Here is a 20,201-nt window from a genome sequence, read left to right as displayed (position 1 = left end):
CGCCTCGCAGCCAATGGGCGGCCGCGCCGCCTCGCCTCTCGCCCAATGGGGAGCCGCCGTCCCCCCCCGCCGCCCAATGAGGGGCCGCCCAGTGGGGGCGCGCGCGCGGCTCGCGCAGCTTTCTGTGAAGCGCGCGCCTTTCCGGGAAATCAGCGGGGCGGAGCGGGGCGGCGCCGGGAGGGGGAGCGGGGCTGTCGCGATCCCTGTCGCGATAGCGGGCGAGGTCACGATACCGGTCAAGGTCGCGGCTGCGGTCACGATCCCGGTTACGATCTCGGCCGCGATGGCGGTCCCGGCCGCGATCCCGCTCGCTATCGCGATCGCGGTCGCTGTCACGATCGCTGTCGCGATAGCGATCCCGGCCCCGGCGGGCCCCGCACCCAGCCGCCAGGCCCCGGCGGCTCCCGCAGCCTGCCCGCGGAGGGTTCGGGGTTTTCGGGGGGGGGGGAGGGGAATTACCAGCTCACGCTCGCATTTCTCGGAAAAAAAAAAAAAAAAAAAATTGGCCCTGGGGGGAGACAGAGGGATGGGGAACGTGGGCGGGGGGGGCGTGAAAATACGGGGCCAAGGCACAGGCCCCCGGTGTGTCCCCCCCCCCCCCCCGGCTTTAGGGGCAGCGTGGAAGCAATTGCAACGACACCCTGGGAGAATTACGGCAATGACCAACGGGGGCTGGCAAAACCGGCAGCGGGGCCGCGGCCACCGCTGGTGCTGCTGCCGTGGGCCAGGAGGGGAAAATGTGCCCGGGGTCACCTGGGTCCGGGGTCACCTGGGTCCGGGGTCACCTGGGTCCGGGGTCACCTCCGGGGTCACCTGGGTCCGGGGTCACCTGGGTCCGGGGTCACCGGGGTCCGGGGTCACCTGTGTCCAGGGTCACCGGGGTCCGGGATCACCTGGGTCCGGGGTCACCTGGGTCCGGGGTCACCTGGGTCCGGGGTCACCTGGGTCCGGGGTCACCTGGGTCTGGGATCACCTGGGTCCGGGGTCACCTGGGTCTGGGGTCACCTGGGTCCGGGGTCACCTGGGAATTCACGGTCCCGGCACGTCCCGGGCGCAGGAGATGCTCTGCGGGCAGCAGCCGCTGCTGCGAAGCCGCCGTGGGCAATACCCCGCCGGGGGTTGCAGTTACTAGGGGCGTCCCCTGCGGTTCCCGAAGCTCGGGGCGATTTGGGGGAAACGCTGCGACCCCGGGATGTCCGTGGGATGGATGAGGAGCCGCGGGACGGGTGCTGAAAGGGCCGCACGCGGCGCCGGCTCGGAGGTTATCGCACCTACTGCACCTCTAATCTCTGCTTATCTCGTATCTCCGATGACTTCCTATTGACACCAGAAACCGACTTTCTTCTCGTTTTCCTGCGCCCCGGTTCCATTTTTCTGCTTCCTAAAATGCTATCTGAGGCGCTAAAGGCCATACCTACAAGGTTTGCTCAGCTTCCCACCAGCCCCCCCCCCCCCCCGTACGAACCGTGGCAGCTTTAGGATATCAGACAGCCAAACGAACCCTATCCTCCGTGTGAAAAAATGGGGGGGAAAAAAAAAAAAAAGAATTCTTCTCCCAGGAGCCCGCATGCTATGGCTGAGCAGCAGGTCTTTAAAAATTTTAATTTTTCTGGTGGTTTTCGTGGAGAAAATGGAAATCAGGTGCAGCGGTTGTGTCAATCCATCCCTCTGTTCCCAGCAGTAACGCACGGAGGCAGGAGCAGCCGTTCCTACGGTTTTAATCAGCCTCCCCTTTCGGACAGGCTTGGCATGTTGTCCCCGACTTTGTCACCCTCGGACACTCCAGTGCCCAGAATTTGTCATTAAGGGAATTCCCAGAAATATTTTAAATGCATTTTCTTTTTTTTTCTCAGAACAGATCGCAGAACAGATATTTTTTAGAAGCTAAGCAAAGTAATTATGGAAAAAAAAAATACAGAGGATGGCGTGGAAGATTTCAGTGTTTAGGGCTGCTGGGACAGAGAGCTTCTGTGTCGATGGACAGAGGGGGGGTGGCTGGAAATCCACAGCAAATAAAGGCCCGGGGCGAAAAGGACCCTGGAAAGGGTTTGATGCAGGGTGAGGCTCTCCCTCATGGAAAACAGGAAAAATTTAGCTCAGGAACAATTTATTCCTCCCATGCGTTGGGTCCGGTGGGCAAGAGGCAGAGCGGAGCAGCTCCAGCCCTGCACGGCCCCCACGTGGGGCTGCTCCCCTGGCCAAAAGCAGGCAAGGAGCCTGCGTTTTGGAAATGTGAATTATGGGTTCGGCCCGAGGCAAGGAAGGCACGACCAGCCTTCCAGAATTAAAAAGGCTGCTGGAGAGCACCAGCGCCCAACGTGGTGAGCAGTCGGCTTCTTCTGCAGCCGGGAACATCGGGGTCAGGCTGCAGGGGAAAGCGGGGCCGGGCAGGTCCAGCAGCCCCCCATTTCCCCCGGGGAGCTCGAGGAAATGCCGGACGGACCTCATCCAGCGGCGGGGCTGGAGCAGGAAAATCCAACCCAAGCAAAGGCAGCTTTTCCTTTTCCGGCACGGAGCCCGATGCTGTTTGCTGTGGGAGTTTTCCCCCGTCCCCGTGGGTTCAGCTCGGGGCAACGCCACCCATCCCTTAGGACCGAGCCACGCGGAGCCAGCAGCCAAAGGGGGGGGCTGCAAGTCCTGCTCCCCCCCAGCTCCAGCCCTTCGGCTGGGCTCACCGTGGTGCTGTGAACCCCCCCCAACCCCCCGCAGGCATCTGGCAAAGTGGATACCGAATTTTGCCAGCCACGGGGGCCAACGTTTGGCTGCTCATCTGCTCATCCGCCGGCTTCGGCCGGGGGGCAGCGGGGGGGTGGGCGCTGGGGGGGTGGTCCAGGAGCTCTCCCCGCGCCCCCCCCCCTGCGGCTCCCCCTGCTCCTGCAGGGCCAGCAGGCGCTGCAGCTCCTCCTGGTCCTTGAAGGGGTTCCTGCCGTAGTCCCGGCGGATCCAGGCGCGGTACTGCTGGGACAGAGCCAGGCGGGGTGCAGGGGTCACGGGGGGCTGTGCCGCCCCCCACCCCAGCGTGTTGCAAAGCCCTAAATCAAGGCAGGGCATCCCAACCAGGACACGGTCACGGCACCGGTCCCTGTTTTGCAGGAGCTGCCACGCCATGCAGCGTGCACACATCGTACGAGACCAAGCCCTACACGAACACCAGCCAGCCCCTCGGAGCACCCCAGGCCCACAGAGCTGGCAGCAGCCCCGTTTCTTTCCCCCCCCACCGTGCTTCAGCCTCCGGCAGCTTCATTCACTTTCCCTTGCCGGGAAGCTGCTCAGCTCCCCGTGGGGCTGAGTTACCAGAAAGCAAGCGTCCCCACGCTTTCTCCCCGCTGGGGCAGGCCGGTCTCGCGGCCCCAAACGCCGCGGGCAGGTCGGCTCTTGCAGGCTGTGCAGGGCTGTTTGCAGAGCGGTTTGCTCATCGCAGCCCTCCTCCAGTCCCCGCAGAGGCTCCGCTGGCGTCCGGGTGGCCCGGGGCCAGCTGGCACCCGGCGGAGATCCGGAGGCGGCTTCGGAGCAGGAGATGGCCCCGTGGAAAGGCTTCCCGACACCGCCGCGGCACGGAGCTGCGGGATCTGTGCCCAAAAGCGTGGGCAGGGAAGGGCAGCTCAGCTGGAGCCACCGTGCCTGCGGCCCCGGGCACGAGAACAGCTTCGGAGCCTGACAAAAGGAGCGGGGACGCAGCGAGCAGGCACCCAGCGAGCAGGGCGCACGGGGAGGAGCGGCCAGAGAGGGCTGGCTTGTGCCCAGCGGTGCGAAACGCTCCGCAAAGCGCACGGAGCCTGCAGGCAGGGATGGGAAAGCTGCAGGAGGAAAAGGGTGGAGCGTCCGGCCCCCGGCAGCACCCATGGGTGCCGCCAGCAGGGCCAGCACTCAATAGCTGGGAGCACTGGGACAGGCGTCAGCTTCAGGGAGGCAGGGGGCTGTTAAAACACCCCCGGTTTTGGGGGCCGGCAGTTCCCACGTGCCCCGGCCTCGATGCCTCCAGACAAGGTGCCCCCAAACAGCAGTGGGGCTCCGGCCTCCTGGGATCGGGGGAAAGACAGGAGAAAGCCTGAGAGCAACCCCGGTGGCTTGGCCGCTCCTGCAGCTGGGGAAAGTCAGCTCGGGCAGGGGGGATTTCCAGCGGGAATGTCTGGATTTCCCAAATCCGCTCACCCCTGCGGCGGGACTCACCGGCAGCTGCGCGCCGGGGGCAGGAAGCCCCGCTGCTGCTCGGGGTGGGGGCCAGCGCTGACTTCCTCGCTAGAAACCAGTGGCTGGGAACCTCGGCGCTTCCCAGGGTGGATGTCCCAGAGGCCGGACTGGATTCCTCCTCCTGGCCAGCTCCTGGAGCTGCCTGCTTGCTCTGCAGCCAGCTGGGGGCCACCGGGGCTGAGGCACCGCCGGGACAGCCACTGGGTGCCCACAGAGAGATCGTCGCGCCTTGCAGCCCGGGCTGTGGTGCACTGGTGAGGGGCACGCGTCCGTGCGCGGTGCTGGTGGTGACGAAGCACCCACAGGGGTGAAGGTCCCAGGGGGGAGCAGCCTGGCCACCGAGATTTGGCACCCAGCGGCCAGCTCGGAGGGACGGAGCCAGCAGGGCGCAGCGGGAAGCGCCCCGCTGTGCTGCCAGGTGCTGGCTTTCAGCACCCAGCCCCTCCGGCGCTGACCGCAAACCCGAAACCCACCATGCTCGGGGCCAGGAGCACCTGTCCCAGCCGGGAGGCAGCCCGGTGGTGGCACACGAGCACCTGGGGACACCCCGGGGCAGGGGGACAGGTCTGTGCCCTCTCTCCCGTCCACGCCGCTAAAATCCTGGCGCTTCCCCTTGCTAAAACCCAGCTGGGGCTGGACAATGAGATAGTTCCCAGCCTTGGCCACCCCGGATGAAGCCATCACAGGGAACGCAGCATTTTTTTTTTTTTTAAAAAAAAAGGCAGCCCTTGCAAAGCAAATGCCATTTTTTAAACCCCTCGGCTCACGAACGCGCAGCCTGGCGCAGCCGCTGGTGCTTCCCGGGAAACGTTTGCAGCAAAACTTCAAGAAGGCAAAAAAAAAAAAAAACAAACCCAAAGAAAACGTGACCTCTAAGGGGAGGGGAAGGGCAAGGGGTGTTTGTTGAGGCCACCCAAACGTTGGGGAGCAGGAGGAATAAGTGCCCAGGAGGAGCCCCCGGGGGCACGGCGAGCCCCGTGTCACAGCGGGCACTGGGACGTGGCCGGGGCAGGGTTGGGGAGCGCTGGCCCGGCTGGGGGAAGCCCTGCAGGGAATCTCCAGCAGCGGGGGTTTTGCAATCCCCTGGACCACTCTCCCCAGCTCCGCGGGCGTTTTTGCAAAGCGGTGACAGCCCCGCAGGGCCACGTCCCTCATGTGACGGCGCCCGCCGCTCCCCGGCCAGGAAGGGGCCGACGCTTGGGCCACTGTCACATGCTGTCCGGCCTGGGAGGAGGGGAGAGAAATCCCCTCGAGACACTCCTTGTCCTTGGGTGGTGGCCCTGGGCCACAGGAGACGGGGACATCGGGGTTTCGCCACCCTGTAGGGTGCTGCTCCGCTAAATCCCCATGCTGCGCCTCGTTTAGAAGAGGAGAAAGAATTATTTTAATCATCGCTTTGATGTCTCCATCTCTGGGCTGCTTCTAAAAGCAGGGGGCACGCTGTCAGAGGATGCCCTGCCACATCCCAGGACGCCCAAGGCATCCCAAGGCTGCTTGCAGGAGCCTTCCCCCCTCTCCTGTCGCCTGCCCCGTGCTCTCCTGGTGCCAGCTCAGCACCACCTCCGTGCCCCCTTCCACCGTGCCCTAGCTGCACCCTGAATAAAACAAGAGCACCGGGGCTTTAAGCAGCTTTTTCAAGCACATTCGCGTAATGCCTAGGCACATTTTGTTTTTTTTTTTTTTGCATGCATGCAAAAACAACCCCCCCCCAGGTAATAAATAGCACGCGCAAAGGGCAAGCAGCTGGCTGGGGCTGCTCGCACAAGTGCTGCAGGCAAAGCAGCCATGGTTATTTGCAAACCCCGCGGACGCACGCAAGGGGAGCCCCAGCTGCGGAGCCCACCCTCTGGCACGAGGTCCCCGCCGCCCCGTGCCTCCCAGCGAGGCGCACACGCGCGGGCGCGCGGACCCCACCTCCTTCAGCAGGGTCCTCTCGTAGTCCTGCAGCTGCCGCTGGAAGCCGGGGTTGGGGCTGGCGTAGGAGCGCGCAGCCCTGGTGGCGGCCAGGCAGCGCTCCCAGCCCAGGTCGGTCACGGTCATCAGGTAAGCGACCAGCACCGTGGTGCTGCGCGAGACCCCGGCCAGGCTGGCACGGGTGAGGGAGAGGTGTCAGGGAGGAGGCGTCACCGCCACGGGAGCCCCACGACGAGGGACGCCCATGGGGCGCCTCCTCCCAGGGCCGGGGATGCTTGCCCGGCCGTGGGTAGGGGATGGAGCCTCATGGGCGCGGTGGCACTGGATGTGCCCGTGGCGTCTGGTGGCACTGGATGTGCCCGTCCCACCTGGTGGCCCCAGGCAGGCCACTTCCCCGTGTCCCCTGCCCTGTCCATCTCTGGACGCTCAGGTTTCGGGGCGTGGGCCATCCCGTTGCCCTGATGCCGTTCCTCGTCTCCTTTCCCTCCCTGCCACGAGTGATGCTCAACCCCCAGGATGCTTTTTGGGATCCCACCCCCACCTCCCAGACCCGCAAGCCTTGCACAGCCCCGGCGAGCACCGGGGACCCTCCCTCCCTCCCGCACCTCCCCCGGCAGCGACCCTTTTCCCCCCAAAAACCGGGGCATCGAGGCCGTTTGGAGGCTCTCACCAGTGAACGAGGCAGCCTCCCCCGTGGAGCCGGCACTCGTGGATGAACTTGATGCACTCCTTGAAATGCTGCATCCTGCAGGGGGAGAGGCAGCGAGGTGAGGCCAGGGGCAGCCGCAGTCCTCCCCAGGATTTCCCTGGGGCCGGCGCAGGGTGGGAGCCGCAGCGGGTTCCCCTGCCAGAGGAAGGGACCGGTCTTCATCAGCCAGGAAGGAAAAGGCCTGAGAGGCTTTCTGGGGGATTTCCTGCTTCCCAAGGCACTGGGATGGAGCAGGGTGATGCCACCAACTCACCCAGCCCGGGCAGGACCTGGCAGCTCTACCTGCGGGGCGAAGTCCCCCCCCCCGGCACCCATGGGACACACACCCCAGCGCTAAAACAACCCTGCAGGGGAGAGGTGCCCGTGCCAGAGCTCGCCCCGGGCGGCTGCTTGCATTCCTGAAACCTGCCAGGAACCAGAAACCGAGCCAGAACTGAACCAGAGCGCGTTGACCCTCACCAGCGGGTTTTCTGCACAAAGCAGGGGCAGGGACCTGGGAGCTGGGCTGCTGAGCTGCAGCCCTCACTTGGGTGCTCACCAGCACAAGCGGCACTCATTTTGCTGAGAGCATAAAGACCCAGAGGTGGAAAACAGGTTAAAATCGCTCTTTATACACGGATGAATTAGAGGCGGGTGTGCGCGGGAGGGTTACAAGGCTCTGGCAATATTCATCCCTCCCGCACGGCACGCTGCAGGCTGCTCCGAGGACACAGAGCACCTCGGAGAGAGCCCACGCAGAGCTGCTCATTTGGCTCCTGACACACGCCTGCAACAAATCCCGCCCGGCCCTGCTCGCACCAAGCCCCCGGGGTCCTGGTCAGCCCCGTCGCGGGTGCTGGGTCCCAGACTTCCTCCGCTGCCTCCGCGTGACGGGGCCGGGGCAGCGCCCACGCAGCCTTCCTGCTTTCTCAGAAGCTCAGGCATGAGCCAGCCCCCGCGGCTCGCCTCTCGCCCCCGCGGCATCCTCCTGAGACCCCCCTCCGGGGCCGGGAGCCGCTTCCCCGGTGCGAGCGAGGCAGAACCCACCAAAACTCCCCCCCCTGCCTTTTGCCTGCCCGCCGGGGATGCTCGTGGCCCTTCTCTGGAAGCGCGGGGCTCGGGTGCCTTCTAAGAAGCCAACCCGAGGCATATTCAAAAATAGCAGGGGTTTCTGCCGCCCGAGACCCAACAGGAGGAGACACAGGGGATTATTCTCTGAAGCTGTGGTTATAATAAAAATATTTAGTTCCTTGGCCCTGGAAGGAGATGTCAACTCCACCGCTCCCTGTGGGCTACAGACACGCCTCCTCCTCCACCGCCGCAGGCAGTGAAGCACCTCCTGTTGGGCAGCGGGGGCTTTTCTTGGCCCAAAGCGTGTCCCGGGGGGGTTCTCCTCGTGTCCTCATCCTCACAGAGCAGCCAGCAGCCCCCAGGGCGTGCCAGCACTGCCTACTCAACCCGCACGGCTCCAAATCCCAGTCCTCTTCTTCGTCCCTTTACCGGGACCAGCGGGGCCGCACCTGGCTGTGGGGACGTGCTGGTGGCGGGCACATCCTCACGTCCTCACCACATTCAGCCACCCCCCCCTTCCGTCCTCACCCCTCCAGGGGGCTCTTCCCAAGGCGGTCACCCAGTTGAGAGCTCAACTGGTCCCAGCCCACGGGAGCGGTAACGCCGAGAGCCGCCGAGCCCCGAGTCACGAGCAGCTGCCCCGCGGGACGCCAGGCTCCCCGGGGTTGTGAAACCCCGGGCGCAAACCGACGAGCAGAAAATAGTTCCCTGAATAAGCCTTCCTTCCGGCAGCCAGCTCTGTCCCCTTTTGGGAGACGTGCCACAAACGCAAAGCAAGGAAAGGAGAGGGAAAAAAAAAAAAATAACCCCAACCCCCCTGCTCTTGCTGAGGCAGGGCTTTCTTGTAAAGCTTCTCTTTCTGCGCAGCGGGAGCGTGAGCAAGCAGAATCCCGCACGCGGCGCAGAGCCCAGGGAGCTGGGAAAGCAGCGCCTCCACAAACGGGGCTTCAGCCAGCCACGGCACGGGAACCTTTTGCCCCTTTAGGGTTGGATCGGCGAGATAAATTCCCCAAAGTCACCCGTTTTCTGGTTGCAGCGGGGCGGTTCTCGGGTGCCCGTTGCCCAAAGCGGGCGGCAAGCAGTGCCTGCAGCCAGCACGGCCCCGGCACCGCCTCGTCTCGAGGGCATCCTTAAAGGAGTTACGGGCATCTACCTTTTGCACGGGGGAAATCACTCGTTTTAATAAAAATTTCATTTCTCTCTCAAGGAAAATACCCGGGAGAGCGACACGAATCATTGCATAATTGATACAAATCGTTGCCTTTCCACACCAACGAAGCATGCTCCGATTTCAAGCCCCGCCTGATGGAATAATTCTGATTTTTGGTGGAAAATTAAACCTACTGACTGCAAACACACTGAAAATCAGATTTAGGCCCTACACACACCGTTAAGTGCCTGAGAACGAGCCGTGGCTTTCACCAAGCTCAGCACCAACGAAGTTTTGGCAGCGTGAATGATCCGAGCGTACACTGTGCAGAATTTGGACTTTTATTGACCGACAACTACCAAAACGCCACCCTGGGAGGCAAAGGGGGTGCCGGGGACTTACAGGTTCTGGCTGGATGAATCCGAGGCCGAGATGCAGAGGTAGGTCATGTCCTGCAATAAAAAGGCAGTTACGGCAATGAAACACCTTGGAGAACCACAACATCGTCCATTTTCTCTTTTTTTTTTTTTTTTTTCTATGTGAGCCTTGGAGTAGGTGACTCTAGGGGTAAAACCGCCTAAAACGGGATTTTCAAGAGGCAGGATTTTTCAGAGGCAGGATTTCCCCAGCTCTTCCCTGTAATTTCAGGTAGGAACCAGGCCGGCCCCAGCCGCATTTCAGAGGCACCCAAGGGCACCGAGCGATGCCCGGGAGCCTCCCCAAGCCCCAGCCCCGTCCCCGTTCCCCCTCCGGCGGCTGTCAAGCCCCGGCAGGACGACGTGTGCGAGCACGCACTCATGAGGTCACCCTCATCAATGAGTTATTTCCTCCTGGTCTAATTTAATACACAATAAATCACCCCGCCGCACGTCGGTGTAGGTCAGCTAGACATCGCTTCCTCGATCCTCCTTGTTATGAGCTAAAATTAGCCCCTTTTAATCTGAGTTTTGCTTTTTTCTTTTTCTTTTTTTTTTTTGGTAGCAAAACGGGTGGGAATCCTGCCAGACGGGGCTGACGCGGCTGAGCACCAGTGCGCCAGGGGTTGCCCCATCCCCATCCTCATCTCGCTGCGACCCGAAGCCGCCCTCGCTTCCCTCCAGCCCAGGCCGAAGGAGAAGGCTGGAAAAAGCTGATTACCTAAGGTAATTAGCAAAGGGAAGGAGTGAAGGGTAGAGCAGGACAGGCGCAGCCATCATGGGGACATTCCCAGGCTGGAAAGACCCACGTCGCAAGGAGAAGGGCGCGGGGGCTTTTCCGAGCATCCCCCCTCCATCCCAACACCCTTCCTGCGTTCGCCCCCGCGGGATGAAGCCGAGGTGCCACCCGCATGCCCGGCCCTTCCCCGTGGCACGCCAGCCGGGTTCCTCATCCCCTGGTAAACCACGGCTCCCCGGCGCGCAGGGGAAGGCGGCCGAGGTGGGGAGCAGCTGGGACGCGGGCGCGAGCAAGCAAACGGCAGCAGGTTTCATGGGATGAGCCACCATGGGCTGCGGCTTCCCGGCACCTGGGGAGGTGAAGAAAGCCACTGCACCAGGAAAGCCACCATGCCAGGAAAGCCACCGTGCCAGGAAAGCCACTGCACCAGGAAAGCCACCGTGCTGGGGAAAGCCACCGTGCCAGGAAAGCCACCGCGCCAAGCCACGCACGCAGAGCCCACCTGGGCTCCCAGCGGCTTTCCCCTTTCCCCACGGGCCCCCCCCGGGTGCCCCCATCCCGCCGCGGGGAGGGAAGCTGGGCTGCACGCATGGGAACAGCGCTGGGGTTTGCGGTCCCCGGCCGGGGGCCGTGATTGACACATTGCTCAACCCACCATGCTTTTCCTGTTCCCCTTTCCTCCAGCCCCGCTGCGCGCTGCCCGTGCGGTTTGCTGCCCGCCTGGCCGTGCCCTGCGCCCCAGCAGCTCCAGCTGCACCACCCGGCCCCGGGCGAGCCGTTCCTCTGCCCCCGTTTCATGCATCTTCCTTCTCCTCTCCCCGTTACCCAACGCCTTCACGGGGAAGAGGCTCGAGGTGTTGTTTTGAGCTGGGGCTGCCTGGCAGAAAAGGGTGGCACTCGCCCTCGGTGGTCCCAGGAGAGCGGGGTCCCAGGAGAGCGGGGTCCCAGCCGTCCCCGTTGCCTGCTGTAGGATTTTGGGGCTGGGACGAAGGCCAGCTCCGGCTGCACACCGCACAGATCCACGCCAAGAAGAGCAACGTAGCCCCCCAGGGTCGCTCATCCTCATGTGTGCACCGGCTCACCCACACGCACAGACCTGGCCGAGCACCCTGCGCCCACCCCGCAGCCCCCCCCGGCCTCAGTTTCCCCTCTCAGACCCTTTCACCTGCCCTGCCTGCGGTACCACAGCCACCCCACAGGGGGTGGGGGCACCCAGGGGTGCCACCTGCCTGCTGCGACACTGCCTGTGCCACCAGGACCTTGGGGACAGGGAGCGGGACGGGACTGCCTCCTGCCTCCCACCGCTGCGTTTTTAGGGATCCTCGTTTCTCAGCCCCAAACCCAACGGCAGACCCACAGCAGCACCGAAGGAGAGCGCGTGGGGTGGGAGTCCCGGATCGAGGGGGGGTCCCCGTGCTCTGCACAGGCTGCCCCGGGGCAGGGGGAGCACAGCAACGCCGGGGGCTCCCCCAAAACCCCGTCCTGCCTCCGGCTGCGCTGCCGGGGCTGGATGCGGCCCCGGCGCTGCCGTGCGCGGGGCACCGCCGCCCTCTCGTGGCCCCTGCCCACGGCAGCACCGCGGGGCCGGGCACCCCCCGCCTCCACCTGCCCAGCTCCCCAAAATCCTGCCGGGAGGCAGCCGTGGTCCGCAGCCACCCGGCTCCCAGCGCTGGGCGCAATTCGGCACCGCCCGGTGCCAAGGCAGCGTCGCCGTCCCACCGCCACGCAGCGGGAGGTGGGCACCCAACCCCCGGGCACCCATCCCCTGGGTACCCATCCCCTGGGCACCCATCCCCCGGGCACCCATCCCCTGGGCACCCATCCCCCGGGCACCCATCCCCCGGGCACCGGCTGCCACCTCCCAGCCTCGCTGTGCAGGTCCCCCCCCGGGCCCCCAGGCTCACCTCCAGCACCGGCTTGGCACCGGTGTGCACAGAGAGGACGTGCGTCACGCCGTGCCTCCGCAGCCTGGCCCCGTCCTCCGAGTCTGGAAGCGGGAGCGGGGCGTGAGAGCTCGTCCTCCCGCCCGAGCTGCTCCGCCGAGCCCTCGCCGCAGCCCACGGCCGTCGCCCCCGGCCCCGTGTGATGCAGGGAGGCCAGCCTTGGGTGAAAAATACCCAAAACAGGTGGCACAGTGCTCCCAGGACGGCCCTAATTCCTCCGCTGGAGCAGGATGGAACCTAAGCCAGGTGCTGGCCCCTCTGTAAATACTGTCTCGGCAAAACCCCTCTCTGGGGGTTGGAACTAAATGATCTTTAAGGTCCCTTCCAACCCAAGCCAGGCCATTTGAAACACAGGGGAGGTTTCCAGCCAGCGGGGTCCTCATCGCTCGGCTGTGGGGACCCCACAGACGTCCCTTTCCCATGCCCCGGGGGCAGCTGGCGCTCGCAGGGCCGTGCACTCACCGCGGATGTTCCCCAGGTAGAGACCCGTGACCACCTGCGAGGAGACAAGGAGCAGAGCTGTCCCTCCACGTGCCACACCGTATTTCTTTATTCCCAAGGCCCTAAACCCCAGCTGCTGCCGTGCACCCGCTGCGCATCGCCCAGGAGCGTGCGCGTTGCCAGCGTCTGCAGGACTGGGGCTTCTGGCAGCAAACGCACCCAAATAACATTAAACTAGAAACTTAATTAACGTGTCACCTTCATCAGCAGGAAGGCAACAGAGGCTGAGCCCCTCCAAAACCCCTCCAGGAGCACAGAGCTGGGGAAAACTCAGCAGAGAGATGGACGCGGGGGTGCCTCTGGCTTGTTGTATTTGGCCCTGCGGATGCACTGCAGGCAGAAAGGCACCGCTGGGGGCTGGAGCCCCCAAAATGCTCGTCCCAAACCAGCTCCAGCAGGGACACCCATCACCCTGGGAGCGGGTTGTGTTTCTCTTTTCTACGGCAACCTCCTCCTGCAAATGGTTTCAAAGGTCGCCTCCGCCAGCTGGGGACAGATGGGCAAAAGCACGGCATATTTCCGATTATTTTCTGGCCGAGATGTTGCAGCGAGTGCCTTCGAGTACGCGGATTTCATCTCCAGCTCTCTGCCGTGGTTTACGAAGGAGAAAAAGGGGCGGCTCGGAGTGTTTACAGAGTGCGACAACCCACGGAAAGGAAGGGTTGGCTCCCAGCTGGGCTCCTTTGCCCCCTTCTGGCAGGAGAAACCTGCTTGGAGAAGCCGTAGGAAGGTTCCCCAACAGCTCCGGGTGACAGCCGGAGCATCTCTGCTCCTCGTCCTGCCCTGGCCCCCTCCCCGTGCTCCCCAGGGGTGCCCACGGTGCGTAGCGAACCCGATGAGCCACGCACGGGGTCATTTCGTACCCTGGGAGGGAAAACATGAAGTGAGGACAGCGCTGGAGGACGCGGCAGCTCCGCGTACCGAGAGCTGCGCTGAGGTGGATGGAGAGAAATTATCATCCTTATTACCCAGGAGGGATAAAAAGGGCTCAAGGGTGGCTTTAATTTACCCCGAGCGCTGCAGCGTTGCTGTCCCAAAGGTTAATTTTAAACTGGACGAGGCGCACAGCGAGCAGTTATTTAAGGCTACAAACAGAAATCGATCCCCTCCACCGGCCCTGAGCACCAAGCACCAGCAAAACCGCCCTTCCTTGCCCATCCACAGCACCCTGCAGCCGGGCACGGATACGTCCCGGTGGTGACAAAGGGAGGAAAAATTCCCTGCACACCCCCTGGGACCCCCGGCAGCCCCGAGGGTGTTGGTGCCGCGGCATTACCACCCAGAGGACGAGCATCAAAAGCCGGCGGCTGCTTTTTAGACACCCGGAGGCACTGAGCACTTCGCTTGGGTGTAAAACAGGGATCAGTGCCTTAAAACGGATGGGGAAAATTCCCTGTCTTAAGTGCTTGAAGTTTTAAGGGGGGGTGAGAAAGGGAAGGTGCAAATGGATGTGTTTAGGGCACCGTCGTGGCATCCCCCGATAACACAAAAGGGCCCTGCCCAGTACCTCCCAGTACCCCCCAGTCCTCCCAGTACCTTGCTCATTCCGCTCCCCATGGTTTTTCTCTCCCCAGGTTCAGGACTCAGGCGGCCTCTCGGTACCCGGGGTTACCTGCAAAGAAACACCCCCAAAATCCCAGATGGGGGGAGCCTGCCCCACCGCAGGAGGGGAGCGCGCGGAGCCCCGCCAAACTCAGCCCGCTCACCCGCTGCGAGCTGCTCCAGCCCCTCGCCACCACGCTTCTGGGCGAAGGGATCCGGGGCCAGCGGCCGCTGCGGGGCAGGGGAGGATGAAATAAGGACCTGGGGCTGCGGCGAGGCTCAGGTTTCTCTTCCGGACTCCCTGGCTCGCCAGGGCTTTTGCAGAGGCTCAGTGTTTTGGGGAGAGGGAAGAAGAGGACGCCTGGGGTTCCCCGTGCAGCCCCCACGTCCCGCAAAGCCACGGGACGGAGCACCCCTCTTGGCAGGGCACCCCGCGATATCCCCCACGGGCTACGTCCAGCTCGGGGCCGGGTTTCGTTCTGGGGCGCTGCGGGCTGGTGCAAGCGGTGAGCTCGGCAGGATTTCTCTGCCGGTCGGGGTAATTCCTCCCAGTCGCGGGAATGGGATGAGAATGCAGAACGAGGCGCTCACCTCAAAAAAGCAGAGCACGGCACGCCGCTGGGACGGCAGCGGGGGTGAGTCCATCTCCCCCTCCTTGCAGCGAGGGAGGTAGGACGAGCCGTAGAGCTCGCAATCCCAGCACACGTTTCCAAACATCGCTTCTCAAAGGAGATTTCTCTGGCAGCTCAGCACCCATCCCCCAGATCAATGCTGCTAGCCTGTCAGAGGCGATATAAAGAATGCAAAAAAAAAAAAAGGAAAAAAGCAAGCTGCTCGTATAGAGAAACCCCTGCAGTCATCGTGAGTCTGCAATCCACGGCGAGGCGAAGCCGAGGTGGCCCCGGGTGGCAGCAGCGCGAGCCGGGGGACATCTGGCTGCAGCCCCACTCCCCGAGCCCAGCAGCTAAAATCATTTCCCACTGCTGCAGGCACCCTCCCGACGTCCCTCTTTGCGGCACGCTTCTCTGCGCTCCGACACAGACATTTCACAGAAGCGATCTTCCAGAATCCCGAAGGGGAGCTCAGCTCCTCACGTAGCCCCCGCTGAACCCCCGCTCCTCCAAACCCAGCCCCCCCCGGGCCATCAGGAGCCGTGGAGGTCCCCAGGCTCCCCCCCCACAGCAGCTAAACGGCTCGAAAACCACGCGAGCCCTGTAACCAGGAAACGAGGAGGTTGAAGCCAAAGCTCGTTTTAATGGGTTTGATCTTTGGAGGCGGCTTTAAAGCCAGAGGCAGGAGCGTGCCTGCAGGAAGCCAGGACACGCGCCGGTGGGTAGCCCAAGGGAGGGGGAAATTTGGCAGCCACAGGCAGAGCAGAGCGAGTAGAGGCGCCAGCCTTCGTGGCTCAGGCCCTGAAAACATCGAGCCATGTCTGAGCTCCGAAGCAGGGCTCGTTCAGACCGCTGCACTCAGTAAGAGACCCGCGATGCTCCCACAAAGGGTGGCGCTCGCCTCCCTGCCCTCAGCCGGCCCCTCTGAGCACCACCTCTGCACCACCTCAACCCGCGCTTGGCCGACCCGCAGCTGGTTCTTCTCTCTCTCACTGGAGCCTGCACAGGGCAACGGCGAGGTCTGCAGCCCGCCCCTGCTGCTGGGGGAGGAAAAGTGGTGGAGAAAAACCGGAATATAGAACCAGGTTCCCTTCACAGGGAGGAGGAGCGGAGTATCTCCACCACAGGCCCTACTCTGATCCACACCGCTGCCTCGTGGAGCTCTGACGAGCTATTTTTGGAGCTGTTATGGCACACTCAGCTGGGATCTGCTTGCCTTACATGTAGCTCAGGCCTCTGCAGCGTGACTCCTGGCTGTATCCCAGAAACACGGCCTTAAAGAGGTGGGGAAACAGGCAGCGCTCCTCCCAGGAACCTATTCCTGCCCCAGAAAAGCAGTGTCTGGGCTGAACGCTCAACAACATCCCCCTGCAGAGCTGGGTGAGATTTTGCTGCTTGAATTCTGACCATTTGAAGCGTTTTCAATGCTTCAAATACAACAAACTTGTCAAACTAACTTTCACCTCATTCATCGCCCCCAAGAAACACGAGTGTTTCATTCCCTTTAACCAATTAACGCTGTCTACACACCAGCCATGACAGGACTACCTGGAGAAACCCTTCCCCCTCACGCCGCACTACAAATTCCCACCTGCAGACCAATAAAAGGAAACTTTCAAGTTAACCAGAAGTTTATTATCATCTATTTAGGTGGAGAGGTTGTTCCAGTACATGAGCAACGAGGTCACACACAGGTGATGGAATCATTTCATATTCAAGCAGGGCAGGTTCCGCTGAGTTGCCTCACTTCTTCCACTCGTTCTTCTCAAAATCCCACTGGGAAGAAAGGCCCTCCACGGGGTTAATTCGCATGTCTAACATTCGCTTCGTCTGCATCGACACCCACTCGTCGGAGAAGGTGTGCGGAATGGGGCCGTACACTGCGATTCAAGAGGAACAAAGGCAGGATGAGCGAGTTGGCGATGGCGGTACAAGTTTTGCTAACAAGACGCTTTTTCCCCCAAAAAAACAATCAACACTGACCACGTGTACGTCATCACCCGCTCAAACCTAAGCTCCCTAAGTCCAATTTTTGAAGCATTCGGCTCAGCAGATTCCCGTCTCGGTTCTCTAGCTTGTACCAAGACACGAGCCTCCTCCTAAATTTGACCGTGCACAGCTAAAGCCCCATCCGACCACGTGCGCTGCCCCACGGCTGCTGGAGGGCTCCCTCGCGGCAGGATCTTTGGCTGGGAGGGAAGCGAACGTGGCAGAAACCCAAATGTTTATTACCAGAGAGGCAATAAGCTCTTGCAACAGCGGGTTCCACAGAGAGGGAAGGTCTGGAATTGTTAGTGTGCTGCTGCTCTTTCCCTTCCCTTTCCTCCAAAGCTCTCTCCACTGTCTTTACCTCTCTACGAGCTGACTTTCTGAACATTTTCACCCTGTACCCACCTGTACCCATTCAGTCACAACCCCAGAGCTGAGTTTTCACAGGCTAACAAGCAGCAGCTGCCACGCGCTCACCAGCACGGCTGTTCCACGCAGCGTTTTGAAACTTTGAGCAATTTATGGCAAGTTTTCTACACCAAACACCAGTTGAGCTCGCGAGCCAGGACAGAACGCCACTCGGCCTTCACTTACTGTAAATTTTCTGCCAAATGAGGATGACCCCAGTCAAGCCAAGAAAGAACAGCACTCCACCGAGGACGGTCTTCCATTCGTTTGATCCTTTGTTCATTTCTGCATAGCTCTCGTTGAATTTGATGCGGTACACTGAGGAAAAAAAAATAAATCATTTCTTTTTACTCTTCCTGCAACCTGCAGGCAACACAATGCCTGCTAGAGGGAGGCAACCAAGGCCTAAAGAGGTCTGAAATGGCAGGGATGTTAAAATAGTGTCAGAATTAGCTGGCCTCTTCCTGCAAAGATGAAGTGCCAAAGTAAATGAGCTGTGTTTCACGTTATTTCTGTATTTCTCATGAGCAAAGACAGCGTTGGTCTCTTTATATACGATTATGCGGCTGTGCAAAGGTTGCATGACAGGCCAAGAGGAAGAAGAAATACATTTCCTTCCCTGCCTCCAATTCCCAGTACGACCAGTTACCACACAGCTCCCTGCCTCCAACAATTTGAGCAGGAATGCCTGCGTTTAAAAGGCTGCGAGACTTTGGAGTTCAGAGCAGCATTAGCTTTAGGAAGTGTTTGTGAACATTTGAGGGTTTTACACCTCCTGTCTTGGACGCAGGTGGGCGCTGCGCTGCTCCCAGGTCCTCCATTAAAACACACGGGGTTCATTTTATTCAGTTTGACTAACGGGATTACACCCTGTTATCAACAAGGGTTGGGTTTTTTTTCAGCCTGTTGGTAACAAGATGGCAATAAAGGAACAATCAGGATTTTGTGGAGGAAAAAGAAGACGTGGCTGAGCTTGACATACCACTAAGCTCCTTATGTGAATCACACTACGTGCCCTGGGGCACCTAACAGCTACCAAGGGGTGTGAGAACACCAGCTACACGCACCACTCACCTCCACTCACCTCCGCCCGAGGTTAATTAGCACAAAATTAACGCAGCTCTTTCGTGGCTGCAGTCTGACCGCGAAGGAGCCGAGCGGAGCAGCCTGGAGCCACGCCAGGGCCGTGTGTGCAGGAAGCCACGGGCCAGGACCGTGCAGCAGGCTGGGTCAGGGCGCTGCTGGCCGCGAGGTCATTTCAGGACTTACGTTCAATTTTCTCATCGACGGACAGAGCGGTCCAGGAGGCCTTTTCCTTCTCCTTCAGAGCCTTCTGCTGAGCGGAGAGCTGCTTTACGAAGGCCGCTTCGGGCAGGGGAACATCACGACGATCAACGTACGCTGGAAGGCTGAAGTCCTCTGCTTTGACAACACCGGCTGCGTTTGGGAACAGAAGAGACGCAGAATCAAGCTTTCAGTTCCTACATTAACGCCTCTTACTAGTTAAAATACAAAAAAAAAAAAAACAACACAAAAAAAAACAAAGATGATGCCGGTTAAGCAAGCCAGAAGGGAAAAGACAAAGCTCCCCCACCGGCACCTCTGCGATGCCACCTGCTGGCACGGGCGCCGCTCCAGCAGCTCTCTTCCACCAGGGCAAGGGAGCAGCCCCGCCAGCCCCGGCCATCCCACATCCTTCCCCACCCGCCCCCCAGCTGCGGGTGCGTCAGGAAACGCCACAGAGAGAGCACTCCAGAAAACATCACAGCACCCCGTACGGCTTCGCTTGCTGCCGGGAGCCAGCTTGTAGCTGGCACAAAGCTCCCCTCAGCTTTAGGATTTCTAACGGCTGCGTTTTACATTCTTCCTGTTATTGTCTGTACTGAAAACGGAGCAGTGCCACCTACCGTGCCCGTGGGCCCTCACACAGATGGAGGTGGAAAGGGCCCTTCTCCCGATGAGGCTGAATGCCCTTGAAGCCAACATCCTGCCAGGACGAAACAACAGCGGGCAAATCACTGACAGCTGAGGCCACCAAGCGCACGAATTAGAAACAAAACCCACCCGCATTTGCCTATAGAGGAGTCGATTCAGGGGTAGCCCATTTTTACGCTGCAGAGCAGCGCTGATGCTCCTGGTTATCGAGGAGACGCTTGGATGAGCCCCTTCCCACTCTGCTTTTCATTGATGGCCTGCATTTAAGCTCTGACCCCTTCCACATCCAGCCCAGGACCCCGTATTTGGGCTCTGACCCCTTCCAAACCTAATCCAGGACCCCATATTTGAGCTCTGACCCCTTCCAAACCTAATCCAGGACCCCTTATTTGAGCTCTGACCCCTTCCAAACCTCATCCAGGACCCCTTATTTGAGCTCTGACCCCTTCCAAGCCTACCCCAGGCCCCCGTATTTGAGCTCCGAACCCCTCCCCGCCCAGCCCAGGGCCCCGCGTTTAGGCTCCGACCCCTCCCCCCCTACCCCGGGGCCCCGCGTTTCAGCCCCGACCCCCCCCCCCCGTCCCCGGCCCCCGCCGGGGGTCCCGGTACTCCCCGTGCCCTTCGAGCCACCCCGGAGCCCCTCAGCACCCACCTTCGCCCTTGCCGCAACCGCGGGGCTTGACGTCACGCGGGCGTGACGTCACACCGCCGGCGCGACGTCACACCCCCGGCTCTACCTCAGCCGTAGGCCAGGCCTAGCGCCCCCCCCCTCCTCCCCCGGCGGCCACCGGGGCGGACCCAGTCGGGGCGGTGCCGAGCGGCCCCCCAAGGCCCCTCCGTGTCCCCCCGATCCCTTCCCGATCCCTTCCGTATCCCCCCGGGCCCCCCCCAAGCCCCCTCGGTCCCCTCCCGGTGCCGCCGCCCCTCCGACCTGCCGACCGTCCTCTACGCCGGGCCGCCACCGGAAGGAGCCGCCGGGCCGGAAGCGCGGTGCACGGCGGGAAGGCCGCAGGACCAACGAGACGGCGCTATCCAAACCGTCCCCCTTCCCCCCCCCCCCCCCAGCGGGTTTTTTTTTTTTACGTCCTTTTACGACACCTCGG

General features: G+C 61.7%; 2 protein-coding genes across 15 annotated transcripts; both read right to left on the bottom strand.

Moving 5' to 3' along the window:
• Positions 1 to 1,701: 1,701 nt before the first annotated feature.
• Positions 1,702 to 15,257, bottom strand: LOC106049255 (dual specificity protein phosphatase 22-A-like). 14 transcript variants are annotated; one of them, XM_067004661.1, is made up of 10 exons: positions 14,320 to 14,706; positions 14,150 to 14,225; positions 12,575 to 12,608; positions 12,074 to 12,156; positions 9,417 to 9,466; positions 6,776 to 6,850; positions 6,106 to 6,277; positions 3,295 to 3,569; positions 2,730 to 2,955; positions 1,702 to 1,884 (listed from the first exon to the last, which is right to left on the bottom strand). In XM_067004661.1, the coding sequence occupies exons 2-9, from the start codon at positions 14,168 to 14,170 to the stop codon at positions 2,775 to 2,777; spliced, it is 891 nt and encodes a 296-aa protein (XP_066860762.1). In that variant the 5' UTR covers positions 14,171 to 14,225; positions 14,320 to 14,706; the 3' UTR covers positions 1,702 to 1,884; positions 2,730 to 2,774. The 14 variants fall into 14 exon arrangements, 12 of the variants coding, with proteins under 12 accessions (XP_066860762.1, XP_066860761.1, XP_066860763.1 ...); XM_067004660.1 differs by having other exon boundaries at positions 1,702 to 2,955; XR_010834628.1 differs by lacking the exons at positions 1,702 to 1,884; positions 3,295 to 3,569 and adding an exon at positions 4,171 to 5,541 and having other exon boundaries at positions 2,823 to 2,955.
• A 1,122-nt stretch (positions 15,258 to 16,379) lies between these two features.
• Positions 16,380 to 20,176, bottom strand: COX4I1 (cytochrome c oxidase subunit 4I1). Its single transcript, XM_067004666.1, has 5 exons — positions 20,030 to 20,176; positions 19,071 to 19,150; positions 18,433 to 18,600; positions 17,350 to 17,481; positions 16,380 to 16,646 (listed from the first exon to the last, which is right to left on the bottom strand). The coding sequence occupies exons 2-5, from the start codon at positions 19,147 to 19,149 to the stop codon at positions 16,510 to 16,512; spliced, it is 516 nt and encodes a 171-aa protein (XP_066860767.1). The 5' UTR covers position 19,150; positions 20,030 to 20,176; the 3' UTR covers positions 16,380 to 16,509.
• Between the last annotated feature and the right edge of the window lie 25 nt (positions 20,177 to 20,201).

Source organism: Anser cygnoides, chromosome 12, assembly GCF_040182565.1.
Source record: "Anser cygnoides isolate HZ-2024a breed goose chromosome 12, Taihu_goose_T2T_genome, whole genome shotgun sequence".
NCBI classification, from domain to species: domain Eukaryota; kingdom Metazoa; phylum Chordata; class Aves; order Anseriformes; family Anatidae; genus Anser; species Anser cygnoides.
This window is presented reverse-complemented; position numbering and strand designations above follow the sequence as displayed.